Source organism: Stegodyphus dumicola, chromosome 8, assembly GCF_044657685.1.
Source record: "Stegodyphus dumicola isolate Sdum_Otavi_A_Nest chromosome 8, ASM4465768v1".
NCBI classification, from domain to species: Eukaryota; Metazoa; Arthropoda; class Arachnida; order Araneae; family Eresidae; genus Stegodyphus; species Stegodyphus dumicola.
In genome coordinates this window covers 11,012,197-11,026,206 of record NC_140775.1, presented here as the reverse complement: position 1 = coordinate 11,026,206, position 14,010 = coordinate 11,012,197, and the positions used below count along the sequence as shown (strand labels likewise).

The window sequence follows — 14,010 nt, the reverse complement described above, 5'->3', positions numbered from 1 at the left end:
TGCTACATCGTTTGACCCAGTATGGAAAGTCCAGCGATGGAATAGGCTGTCGTTCAGATACTAGCGTATGTTTTCATGCCAATGCTTAAAATCGGCTACCAACACGCTTACATTGATCTAATCATAATTAATCTTATTAAAAAACAACCAAAATCTTTTCTCAAAAAAGTTTATCAGCTATGAAACTCACCTATTCGAAAGCTTCAGAAAGGCATCGCCTTCAATCAGTGCCTACAATCCATACACTCGGAGATTAAATCGTAATGAGTCACATCATGTGGTATTTGCATATTCTTCTCTAAGCCTTTAGTGAATTCGATGAAATTAAAACAAGCGTTTCGAAACTCAAAATCTCTATCATATGGTTAGCGTTTTCGAGACGGTGGGAATTAGATTTATGAAAGATTGGTGATGTTTATTTTTATAGGTCTTTGTAATGAGTAGAATCGTTGAATCGACTATCATATAAACCCGAGATAAATGCGCTATTAAAAATGTAACCGCTATTAGGCTAATTTTGTTTATAAAATTAATTAACTTATATTAATAGTTAAAAATACTCACAATTTATTTTTAAAATCTTTAACATGTGCATTGTAGGATTTTGTATACACCCGAAAGGAAATGTTTAGCTGTGTGAAACTTTTACTTTCTGCCATACTTAAACAGTACTTCTTGAATGCACTGACGTGAAAAATAAACTTTCGATTGGTACTCATTTTTTCGGATATTGCAACCTTCATCTACTTTCATTCAACCAATTTCTTTTCAGCACGATTTTGGTCTAGAATTATTTAATTATAATAATTAGCATCAACTAGAGATAAATATGTGCTGCGACAACAATATTTTTTAACAATTGTAAAAGATGAGCTCAAGTTAAAGTTAAACGCAAGGTTAAAGTTCTCTTCCTTTTTATCTTACGAAACAAATCTGATTAAACATTAGAGGGTTTCAAAACAGACACTCTAATTTCGCAGATATCGACAGCAGATAGAATGAAAAACTGCTGCTTGTAATGGAGATGCAAACAGACGATAGATTTATGTTTACTTGGGTGATTGAAAATTTCAGCATGTGCCATCATTCAAAAGGAGAATTTCTTCACAGTCCTTTCTTTTCTCTGAATTCTTTACCTGGCATGAAATGGTCAATATGTTTATATCCAAAAGGTCAAAACGATAGAGATTACATCTCAATTTTCGTCGGGAGAATTGATGATGTTTCAGAAGTCTGTTCTTTGGAATGTTTTATACAGGGATTGGATTGCGAAGAAAGATTAATTTTCAACCGCAATATCTCACTAGGTAGGTATCATAAGAATGCAGGTCGACTATTAGGACATTTATTTGTAAGAAAACTCTTTCTTTCATCCTTGATAAATGATATCCTTATCATAAAATGCTCTTTGAAATCTGTATTAGAGAAAAATGCACTTGACGCAATGCCCGAACTTTCTTACAAAAATGGATTATTCTCTAACATCGTGTTGCGTACTCATGATGCTGTTTTCAAAGTACACAAAGCTATTTTATGGGCGAGATGGCCGAAGTTGATAAAAGAACTTAATAGAAAAACGACTCAGGAGATAAATTTTGATATCCCATCTAATGTACTTGAGTGCATGATCAAATACGTTTACGCTGGAGAAGCAGAACTCGTCGGATATGAATTGTTTGAAGAATTATCCACTGCTGCCGTGAGATATGGACTTCCTAACTTGAGTTCTATTCCAAATGTTTCAAAGAAATGTAGAACTCGCATTAACGTAATGCAAATATCATTTGAATGGCCAGTACAGAATTTCTCTAATCTGTCTGTTAATACAATACTGTACAATGTATTTATTGTCGAAATCCTGAAACCCTGCAGATGGTGTTTACAACTGCATATCCGTGAAAACGACAAAAAGGATAGAATCTTCGAAATTTGCATTGTCCGACCAAACGATTTTGAAGCCAAGCCGATTTTCGTTAAAAGCAAGATATCTTTCGATGTAACTAATTGCTTTGAAAATGATCACTTGTTCGAAAAAGATAAAAAATGGAAATGCGCGGAATTTTCGCCAACCATTTCCAAAGGTTCACAGGATGTATTGCTTCTTAAATGTGAATTTAAGTTTTCAGATTGTAGTCATTCGTCTGAGACTCTAGAAACTTCTTGTGGCGTTTTATCTTCTATAAAGTGCAATTATTTCAGCAACAGTCTTCTAAAGTTGTACAAAAGTGGAAACTTTTCTGATGTTACTTTAGTAGTCGCTTCCAAAACTTTATCCGCGCACAAGTTTATTCTGTGTGCCCGATCTTCAGTGTTTTCCAGAATGTTCGGAGATGAAAATACCAATTCAGAAAACAGTAAAATTGAGATTACAGATGTCGATCCCGATGCTATGGATGAAATGCTTGAATATATGTACTCTGGTCGCTTGGAAAAACCTTTGGATGAAAGAGCAATATATCTGTATGCGGCAGCATTTAAGTACAATGTTTTTGCTTTCAAAGAAGAGTGCTCGGCTTTTCTGAAATCAAGTCTTTCTGCTAAGAATGTCTGTAAAGTTTTCCAATTAGCCCATAGTCATTCTGACGATGACTTGTACAAGAGTACTTTAAAATATTTTTCTGAACATGCGAAGGACATTTTCTCAACCGATGAATGGAAAAACATTACTAAAGAAAACTTGTATGCAAGAGGTTTGGAAAATTTGATTGCCAGTAAAATTATTTCAAAGTAATCTATGTGAAATTTGACTGCAAAATTGAAGACTCGTGTTTTGAACATAGAATTATCTATTTCAACGAAAACTTACAGAGAAAATCAGAGATTCTTATCAATTAAATTAATTTCTCCATATGGTAAATAAAGAAAGATAAAGAGCAAATTATATAATGCTAAATCATGTCTGCTTAGTGATTATTGCGAAAAATGTGCAATACAGGGAAATTTTTATAATATTTGAAATGGTAAGTGTTACCTATAATTTTCCAATGCACTTCATGTTTCGATAAATGATGTTAATCTAATTTATTATTTCTAATTATTTCAAGTTACTCTGATTATTTAATATTGTTTCTAATTTGTTCTATTATTAATATTTTCCAAGTATTAATCTAATTTGTTATATTAATTTAATTTTCTGTTTTAAAGAGAGTGATCATAATTTTTACTTTCTAAGAAACCAATATTAGATTTCAAGTATTTATTTCAGTTTAATAAAATTATATGGGAAATAAGAATTTATGAATATAAACAGAAATTTTGTCATTTTCCAAAATGTGTTTTCATTTAAATTTCGAAAAATGATTCAAAATACATAAATTCATAATCATTACGAAAGATATAGTGTATTAATTTCAGTAATTTATAATGGCTATGTATCACGATGTAAGCTATATATGGCGATGAAATTTAAAGAAGTGTGTAAGCGAAGATATAAAGTTTCGCCCAGCCTTTCTTTAAAGTGACGTAAGCGGTCACCGTCTATCACCTGATTCAGACAAAATGGCCATGTCAGGAGCGGAGAAGTGCTTTAGAACTCAGCAAAACGGGATTCTATTGTTCAACACTAATCTGAATGAAGGTTCAAAAAGTCACTTTCAGAAGGAAACATTATCTACGATTAGGACGAGATGTTTAGAAGTATGTGGTATTCTGTGCAAAATCCTTGTCAGTCTCGCGAATCTGAAAAATAAATTGAATATATTCGAGGCGGCGAGCTCCTATTAAGTCCAATTAAATCAACAATAAGAACGAATTTTTAACTTTAGATTCCACAGTCTTCAGTTCCGAAAATTTCGGGAAAACAGCTTAAAATTTATTCCGTTACAATTCCAGTTGTTGCAGTATTAAAGAACAAAACAAATCAAACGTTCTCCACTGTCAGTGGCCACTTTGTCGGCAGAGTCATACGTCACACAGTAATGGCCTACATCATTACATAGAATGCTGGAAAAAAATGCATGCTTTTTCTAGTTTCATCCCGATATATTTCACTGTGTATTTTTATAAATAATATAAACTGTAAACTTTTGTAATAACACTATATTAAAATTAATAAATCTCATATAATTTCTAGTACTGAACACTGGATCTGTAAATCACTTTAAAGCTAATTAAACCCTTAAAAGTATTATTCTAATCTTAATTAATTAATCCAGAACTTTCCTATTCTGGTTTTTATTGTGTAATGTTGCGCGCTTCCAACCTGCACGCAACAATAGTGGTGACTGCTATGAACTGGAAAGTATACAAAGTCTTGAGAAGGGTTTAAATCCCTTTTTATTCAACTTTAGAAATTACAGATGCGTACTCTTGACGCTCACAAACTACGCCGACCCGGCGGTCAAATAAAAATAAGAAACTAAAAATGAATAATAACAAGTGACTACCTACGAGGCTCTCTAAAACGTAACTAACCTAACCGCGTTCTAAGATACCGCTGATAATTCAGCAAACTTCTGAATATTACGTTGAAAGATTTAACTATCTACTGAGGCAAGCACACAGGCCGAAACGCGTGGTTCTTCAATTTCTACCAAGCCACCTCCACGCTCGTGAAGCAAGAAAGCACACTTTCGAACTCGTTTCCCTTCTATTTAACTCAGATTACTTCCGCTGACAATTTTGAATACTTTGCGCGTTCTACTAAAATTTACATACTCTGGCATTGGCAATTCCAGGGGAAAGTAAGGCTTGACAGGAAAGATAGTTTAAACTTAAAATAAATGTTAGTTAAAATAAATATAAACCCTACAATTGAATTGGTGTATTCATTATATGTGGTATATTTCTGTTTTTCATAAAATCATTAAAAAAATTTTTAAGTACTACTTTTAATATACATAATTAATGAAAAACATAAAACATTTCAAACCCTTGCTTTTTTGTTTGTTGGTTTTCAGTTATAAGAAGAATGAAAATTACAAAATTTATTGGTTTTTATTTTTAGTTGAATATTCATTTATTGGTTCATTTATTATACATTTATTGGTTTTTATTTTTAGTTGAATATTCTTTTAAATGCAGACTACATTAAAAAAAGCCTTTCTCATATGAATTCTAATTATGACATCGATTTATCTCTATAAACAATACTTTCATCTAAAATTTGTAAAAACTGGTATTTCTAAAAATTTGTTCAGACTTCAGTAATATAGTTTTCCCCTTATTTTTTTTAATCTTATTATTTCTTCCGTATTTTCACATAATAAATTCTTGATTTTGTTGTTAAATTAAGAGAAAGAAGTCAAACAAAAAAAACCAGTAATCTGAACCAAAAAAGATACCAAAAAAATAATAAATAAATAAATAAATTAGTGAACAAAGCCAATTTTAAATTACATTCCATTTCGAGCAATATATATCTAATTTCGAAAAATTAGGTAGCTAAATTTCGAACATGCATAACAACTCTTGTCACTTCCTTGTACGAAGTTGTAGAGACATTAGGTATATTTTTCTGGAAGCAGGAGAATTGAAAAATTAACAATGCCTTCGCCGGGAATCGAACCACGGACCTCTGGAATACCGGCTCAGCGTGCAGAACCACTCCACCATGAAGGCAAGCTAGGAAAGTGGGAGAAATACCTTATATACTCCACTTTTTAAAGGCCGATTGGGGTTTTCAGGGGACTCAATCGCCAAATCCTGGGTGTGGAGAAACCTCATCCAACACCCTTTTAGTTCGAGCCCCACTGTAAAGACATTAGGTATATTTTTAGAAGCAGGAGAATTGGAAAAATTAGCAACCGCCTCCGCCGGGAATCAATCTACGGACCTCTGGAATACCGGCCCAGCGTGCAGAACCACTACACCACGAAGGCACGTTAGGAAAATGGGAGAAATGCCTTATAAATTAAAGGAAGTATTGTAATCGAGAAAAATTTCGGGTATCATATTTCAAGAAAAATATTCATTTTGTCCTCTATATTTTCGCGTGACATCTTTATATAAGGACAGGGTAAAAGACTCTTTTTCCCAAAACGAATTATAAAATTGATTCAAAATGGATTCAGAAGATGTTTTCGTGGCGTCTGTACATACGTTTGTTTATATGTATCTCGCATAACTCAAAAACGAGTAGTCTTAGAACGTTGAAATTTTGTATATAGGACTGCTATAATATGTAGTTATGCATCTTCTTTTTGGTTGCGATCGGCCGCACCAAAAGTATATAAATATATATATATATATATACCCACTCTGTTACTCGGCTTAGTGAGCTCAGTTTTTTTATTCTTATATGTTGGTAAATTGCGCATTTTTGCTTTAAAATTGATTGAATTATGTTGTTCTTATCTTCTAGTTAAGGTTCTTATGTCTTTAGTTAATCTGCATACAATATTTGTAGGATTATCAACAATTTGAAAGTTGTTTAAGTGCGGCTAAGCCTAATTTTTGGTTACCATAGCAGTCATATTTGTTTAAATTTGAAACTTAACAGTATAGTGAATTCAGCTTTTCCACCCTCAGTGTCTTTTTGCCGAGTGAGAGCAAAATTAAACTTTCATTTTTGTGCGGCCGAATTGCTTGTTTTTGCATAGAAACTCTAATTTTAATTGTCAAATTTTTTTTATTGTTTTAACTGTATTTGGTGTTTTGATTTTTTTCTATATTTTTCAAACTTTAATGAAGATATTTTGAAGTTTTATGCATTTTTGAGTTACCTGGAACTGAGATCAGAATTAATTGAATTAGAAATATATCTCTAATGATATCCGAGGAAATACGTTTGAATGAAATGCAGAAAAAAGTGCGTATAATTTAATATTCCACACAAGGAAGTCGCGTGGTATACACATCAGATGTTTTGCTAGCAGTGTCCCGCACATATCAATAAAATATTGTGCTGAATCCAGCCTTTGGTAATCGTTAGCCGAACCCTGTAAAAACCAGTAATCAAAACCAACAACAGCCCACGCTCCCAAAAATGCCATGGAAACACACGACCAATTGATTCAATTCAATTGGTCGTGTGTTTCCATGGCATTTTTGAGGAATTGAACACACGACCAATTGATTCAATTCAATTGGTCGTGTGTTCAATTCCTCAAAAACCAATTGATGAAACCAATAGGATTTTGCACTACCAATAGGGTCTAATTCTTTCTTACTCAGGGTGTCCTAAATAAAAGTATAACCCTGATTATATTTCACCACAATACTAAATTTTATAATCTACATCTATATGTAACATGTTGCGTTGTTGTATTTTTAATAAATACTACTGTAAAAAACAGAGTGTCCTTAACCATATCGGGCAGACAAAATTAGGATGCTGTTCCGGTTGAGTTTGTGTGTATTTTTATATGGGACAACCTGTATTTTAAAAATTAATATATAAGAAATCAGTAAAACTCTATGCATACGGTGAACTAAATTTCTATAAAAATCAGCAGCAGTCTGTAATCAGCACAGATGAAATTCTCAGAAATATCTTAGTGGCAAAAGAAATATGTAAAATATTCTACATACTTTTGAATAAAAATCAGTTGGGATAAAAATAATAACATTTTAAGCACCATGAAAGTTGCATTCTCGGTGCAAATCATTATGATTTTATTTTTGAAATATATATTAAAAAAAATTGCAATCACTTAATCTATAATTCCAATTTACTCCTTAACCATTACTGCATTATTAAAAGTAATAAAATATTATTAAAATCGATAATTATAATAATCGATAATCGGAATAATTACATTTATCAAATTGACAGTCATGATTGCGAAATCCTGTACACTTCCTTCCCTTAAAAAAACAGTGATAGTCTTATCCTTATCCGATGCATTACTCTCCTTGCATAAATACTATACGGTAAATGATGTAATCTTCAGAATCTCAGGTTACAAAATGTATTATATTAAAGTGAAACTGATTTTTACGAGCAGCAACGTGGCTTTCTACATCAATATTTTTCTAAAAATAATCATGCCTTCGGATGGTGTGGATTTAATTTACTTTGTGAGTCCATTCTTCGAAGTTTTCTAGAATAATAGAGACTAAAATGCCTGATTTGAACGCGTTTAGATTAGAGATGCTAATCTTGATATAATTTGTTAATTGCTTCTGTATATGCATGCTGATTACTTGAACCACTACTCTTCTTCCCCTACCATCAAACCTCTCGCAAGAACTTGCGGATCGCCGGTATTTTAAGTGCTCCCATGACACACAAACAGTGTACACTAAAATACATCAAAGCTTTCTCCAGGATTCGAACTCAGCCCAATGATGCGGCAGCCAGCAGTGCTAACCACTACACTGACCCCATCGAGCACTCATTTTTATTTCTTAATAACGGTGGCAGGTATCCCCATGGAAAGGCCATTGATAATGCATGCAATATATGTACAGTAACCGTGTTATGTTATAGGAAGTCGGTAGTTAGATACTTGGTTTAAGTCTTCTTACGTACTGTCTTATGCTATGTATACCGAGTGTGTGTATAGTTACACTATGTACTGCTCTTACACTATGCAATTATGTTCAAACATGTCGGTACTTAGATATTCAGTGTAAGTCTTCCACTATCTGTTATAATCTAAAGTATTACTGAGGCTATCCATATTAATTTGTTAATACCTGTGGCATGTATCCCCATGGAAAGGCCGCAGTAACCGCGTTATGTGATAGCTATGCATAATAACATAACGGTTTAGTAACGTTTGATCATTATGCATTATTCTCAGGAATAATTCCACGGAAATATCCACAAAGGCACGATGGTATTTTCCTAGAACTTTGGACTCTCCACTTCTACTTTGACTATGACTATGGACTCATTTAGTGATTCAAAACGAAAGCCCCACGAATAATCGTATCATTCCTATGCAAGGTGACTAAGCAACAATAACCTACCCTGTCCATGAAACTCTTCAGTTACAAAGAATAAATTTGCGTATGCCGGTCCTACCCTGAGATTCTCCCACCGAACAGGCATCATTCCGCATGGATTTCTAGGACGGAAGCCTGCTCCGTGGCGTACAGTACGTACAAAACCATATTTTATAGACTTTTCACGACTTTTAGAAAGTTTTTTTTAGCAGAAATTAATTTGAAAAATAAAAGAAGAATTAGCCTCCGACATTAAAAAGCATTGTTTTTTTATTGATAAATAGTTTCAACGCGTATTTTGCCGAGGATTATAAAAATCGGTTTAGAAATCCATTTTGTTCAAATGTACCTGAAACTTTATCTCATGGAAGGGAAAAAAATCAGTTGATGGAAATTTTGTGTGATCGAACTCTAACTGAAGATTTGGCGGAACTGTAAAAGAAAATTTAAAGGCATTTAAAATAAAGCTTTTAAATTTTTATTTTCTTTTTGCCCAATCAATTTATGTGAACAAGGATTTTCTTCCATGTTATATTTAAAAAATAAATACAGAACAAAATTAAAAGTGGATCCTAATTTACGGTTAAAACTAATTAGTCAAAAGGTTAAGAACCGCTGCATTAGAATATAAATCGTCGCTTTCTGGAAAAGACGATCGAAGAAAAGAAGAGGGAAATAGACTCTATAATTAACCGAGTTATTGCGGAGAGCAATGTGGCCGGTTCCAGAATTAAAGCCCAAGGGCACTTGATATGCCCAAGGGCACGTGGAGAAAATCTCAGATGAGAAAATGGAGAAAAGGGGAAGAAGAGAAGTACCAAAAGGAGCAAGACTATCCAATCGGACAAGTTCGCAAAACGTGACGAGCGATCATAGCTTTCAAGGAGGACCCAAGACAATGCAAATCAATGACAACAATATGAGAAGATACACTACAGCAATAGTTCCAATGACAAATTCAAATACAACTAAACACCTCAATTAATAGTGCTAAATACAACACAATACAATACAACTATACAACACAATTTTTTTACCCGATATGCTATTCCATACGTAATCCTATATGAATCAATAAAAAATTTTAATTTTTAATATAAACCCGTGTTTTTTATCAAAATTACCTCTTGCGTGAACTTTGGGACCCCAGTTACCTTCACTTCATTTTGTATTTACTATTTTCATCACTTTGGTCTTACTTTCCCATAGAATACGTTAAGTGTTCTTAAAAATTAAGGATGAATATAAATGGCCGGAGTCAGTTTCTTGGGACATCAAATACGTAACAGTAAGCAGAAGATGGCGGTATTGGAACGGCTGAACTCCCGCTAGTTGTTATACGACCACTGAATATATTCAAAAACGGGTATTTAGGGGGGAAAAAAAAAAAAAAAACGGAAGAAGAGGAATTGGGTGAAATTAATATCTGAACTAGATTTAGATTATTTCACAGAATGGCAGTACAAATGAAAATGCTGATATCCAAAATTTAACCTATAAAAGGCGCAGAAAGGCAATTTCACAAAATTATTAGTACCTTTCGGTTACCAGTTCATTAAGATCTATTGAATATGTGAAAGAAAATTTACAGGTTGTTTTCAAGAACAAAGCAGTAAAATTCTACTTGAAAAATAATTTAGAAGATAAAGTTGTTTGCAATGAATGAAAGATACCCTTTTTATTCGACTTAGCATACTAAAGAAGACACTATGCGACTCTAACTTTGCCATTTCTCCTCAATTTCTGTTATTTTTTGCTTGTACTTTTATTGTTTCTTCAATCAATAATGATCAAGCTGATCATTATTGAGTCCCGCTGAAGAATTTTTTAAGAGAAACATATTCAAAAAAGTAATAAAATGTGATGTTTAAATATTTTTCTGAAAATGTATAATATAAATGTCCCGTTATTTTGAAAAGATGTCTACAATTACATTTTACGAATATCCTACATGCGTTTAAATTTAACTCGAAATCTTCTTTTTTACTTTATTTTTCAGTCATTTTCGGATGTTTCTGGAAGTTTGGTAACTTCATACCTACTCTCAGTGAACTTAGATTTCCCAGTCTTATAGTGAGAAGTTTCAGCAAATATTTTATAACTGAAGTTGGATGTTGGCTTATATAGAGCTCAAAATGATTTGCAAGTAATTGATCGTAAAATGGTATTATGGATTAGTAATTGAAAGAATATTATTTTTTATTTAATCCTGATATGTAGTGATCAAATTATTTAATATCGATATCCGACTCGGAATGTTCTTGCAGCTCGTAGACTCTATTGCTGTGATACATACAAGTCTGGATGAATGTCATCGTTCTCCATTTCACCGCTAGTATCATTGTCCTCCTTCTCATAGGTTATAGAGACATTAGGTAGTTTTTGGAAGCAGGTAAGATGAAAAATGAGCAATCGCCTTAGCCGGGAATCGAACCACAGACCTCTGAAATACCGGCCCAGCGTACAGAAATACCTTATATACTCCCTTTTTTAAAGGACGACTCTCAGTCGCCGAATCCTGTGTGTCGAGAATTCTCATCCAACACCCTTTTAGTTCGGGCGCCACTGTAGAGACATTAGGTTAAATGGAAAAACCTAAGAGATGAAAAATTAACATGACAGAGACTATAAGGTCTCCCTCCTTTCTGCATGCCTTCGTGGTGTAAGGGTAACACGCTAGGCGCGTATCGACAGGTCCAGATTCGAGGGCATTGCTCATTTTTCATGTCTCCTGCTTTAAAATAATGTAATGACTCTCCTGTGGCGCCCCGAACTAAAATGTGGTGGAGGATGATTCTTCACCACCAGGATTTGGCGATTGGGTCCCCTAATCCCCAGTCACCCTTTAAAAGGGGGATATAAAGTATTCTCTCCCTCCTTTCCGCATGCCTTCGTGGTGTAGCGTAGCACATTCGGCGCATATTTAAGAGGCCCAGGTTCGAGTCCCGACGAAGGCGTTTATCATTTTTCACATCTTCTGCTTTAAAAATTCATAATGACTCTACAAAGTGTAGTGTTTTAGTTATTACTTTGCTAATTTTTATTAATTAATAATCATTAATTTAAGTTTTATTAATTAACTTATTTTTGTAACTAAATTTATTAATTTTTTATGTTTCTCTTCATACTTTAATTTTAATAATTTATCATTTTATTAATGATTTTCATTCACGTTTCCTGAATCGTGAAAAAGCTGCTTTTTACTTTTCATGTGCGAGAAATACTTTATACTCATTCCACAATATTAGCGAAAGAGATAATAATATACTAATGAATTATATTACAAGCACTGCGTCACTAGTTTGAAAGCATTATTTAAATAGGATACCAGTCAATGCAGACTAAACCTTTAAACGTAAGAAAGCTTATATTGTTAAAAAAAATTTCATTCTCTTGGGGTATGAATTCATACTATATATGCATAAATATCCATTCATCTATTTTGCAAATACTTTTATGAGTTCATTAGAAGCAGCCTATGGCCAACTGAACAACAGGGACAAAAAGCAAATTTTCACAATTGCATTTAACAGTGAAATAAACAACTGCGATACTAAAAATAATCTGAAATAATATTTACACCAACGTATGTTATTGTTACAATTTCTGTAAATGCTTGGTCTGTTTCTAGCTGAGTATTTTTGTGTTGTTGCGTGTTTATTTCCGTTTGTTTCTTTACGTATGGTGCATTTTGTATCGTGATTATGTTTGTTTATTGTGCATTTTTTTTTAATTAGTATTCTGGAAATGCGGCTTCCGTTTAACTTGTTAAATTGTTTGTATATGTTTCATTCTTGTAATAATTTGCAAAAATTTTAACTTTGAGTCGCTGATATTAGAATTCATACTTATGTATTTGCCAACCACCTCAGCAGAGGCCACCAAATTTTCAAAATGCGCCAAACTCCGGTAAACATGCGTATAACAATGCTTTCAGGCAACCATGTGCTTAGTACATTTTTAAGTAATATTTAACAAGTTAAAGAGACATTAGGTTATTTTTGAAAGCAGGAGTGATGAAAAATGAGCAAACGCCTTCGCCGGGAATTGAACCGCGGACCTCTGGAATACGCATCCGGCGTGCAGACCACCACACCACGAAGGCATGCAATGAAGGTGGGAGAAATACCTTATAAAGTAACGTCTACACTTTTGTATGCATAATTTTGTTGTATTCGTATCGTATTATGCATTAATTATTAATCGTATTATAATGAATCATTAATCGTATTATACAATTCCGCAACAACTTCAAAAGGAAGACATGGTCGTCAGGATCGCGGTCTATCACATGCGCATCCATTTTTTAGGATTTTTTTTACCAAATCACATATAGTTTTTAGGAGTAATGGGACTCATCTTCATTTGTGATTTTGTCGATAAACTTGCACTGCTTTTAGCACCGTGTTTCCCATTCAGATGAAACAGCCTTATCAATTCACCTCGTAGGTTCTCAAAAAGAATCTTGTTAGCAGGTTCAAATACCTGTCTGAAGGAACAATCTTCCCACATTGGCTTATTGAAAATTTTCCGCAACCAATGTTTTGCACATGGTGTTTTGTGATTCATTTTTCCCTGTGAATTACGCAAAGTACGTCAAAGCATCTCCTCCCTGTGTAATCATTCATCCTTTAGAATGTTTTCCTTTGCAAATGTTTTGCGCCGACAATTTTTGTCATACATATATCGCTCCAACGCCATTTATGTTTTTCGAATGCGTTGATCAATATGTGAGGGAAAAGGTGCGTGCTGCTATTCGAAAATTTCGAAATGTTTTCACCGTAACTCTGTTGTTTAAAATCATCACAAACTCGAGCACGTACCTTCAAATAATAATATCTGAAATTTAATTTTGATTGGTTGATCGGATAGGCCACTAGGAGTTAATATATCGGGGAAGTTTACGAGCACCCTGTATATATCATCGTGTTCTAATACAGTACACTCCCGATTATCCGCGGAATTGGGCGGCGCGGCCGCCGCGGATAACAAGAATCGCGGATAATCCGAAAAAAAGGTAAAAACGGGTATAGCAAAAGAAAAAACAGTCATTCCAACTTTGAAAAATCGTTTTATATACAATAAAACGTAAAATAAGCAGCAGAAAATGTTTAACTAACGCTTAATATTTTAGTATATCATTCAAAACTAACCTAAAATGCATTTTGTTAATGAAAA

The 14,010-nt window shown here is 33.4% G+C and overlaps 1 protein-coding gene across 1 annotated transcript in view; it reads left to right on the top strand.

The window, feature by feature from the left end:
* Positions 1-981: 981 nt before the first annotated feature.
* Positions 982-14,010, top strand: part of LOC118197669 (speckle-type POZ protein B-like) — a 36,162-nt gene continuing 23,133 nt past the window's right edge. Inside the window, exon 1 of the mRNA XM_035369203.2 lies at positions 982-2,960. Coding sequence (XP_035225094.2) covers positions 1,019-2,731 — 1,713 coding nt within the window. The 5' untranslated portion in view covers positions 982-1,018 and the 3' untranslated portion in view covers positions 2,732-2,960. The remainder of the gene's footprint in view (positions 2,961-14,010) is intronic.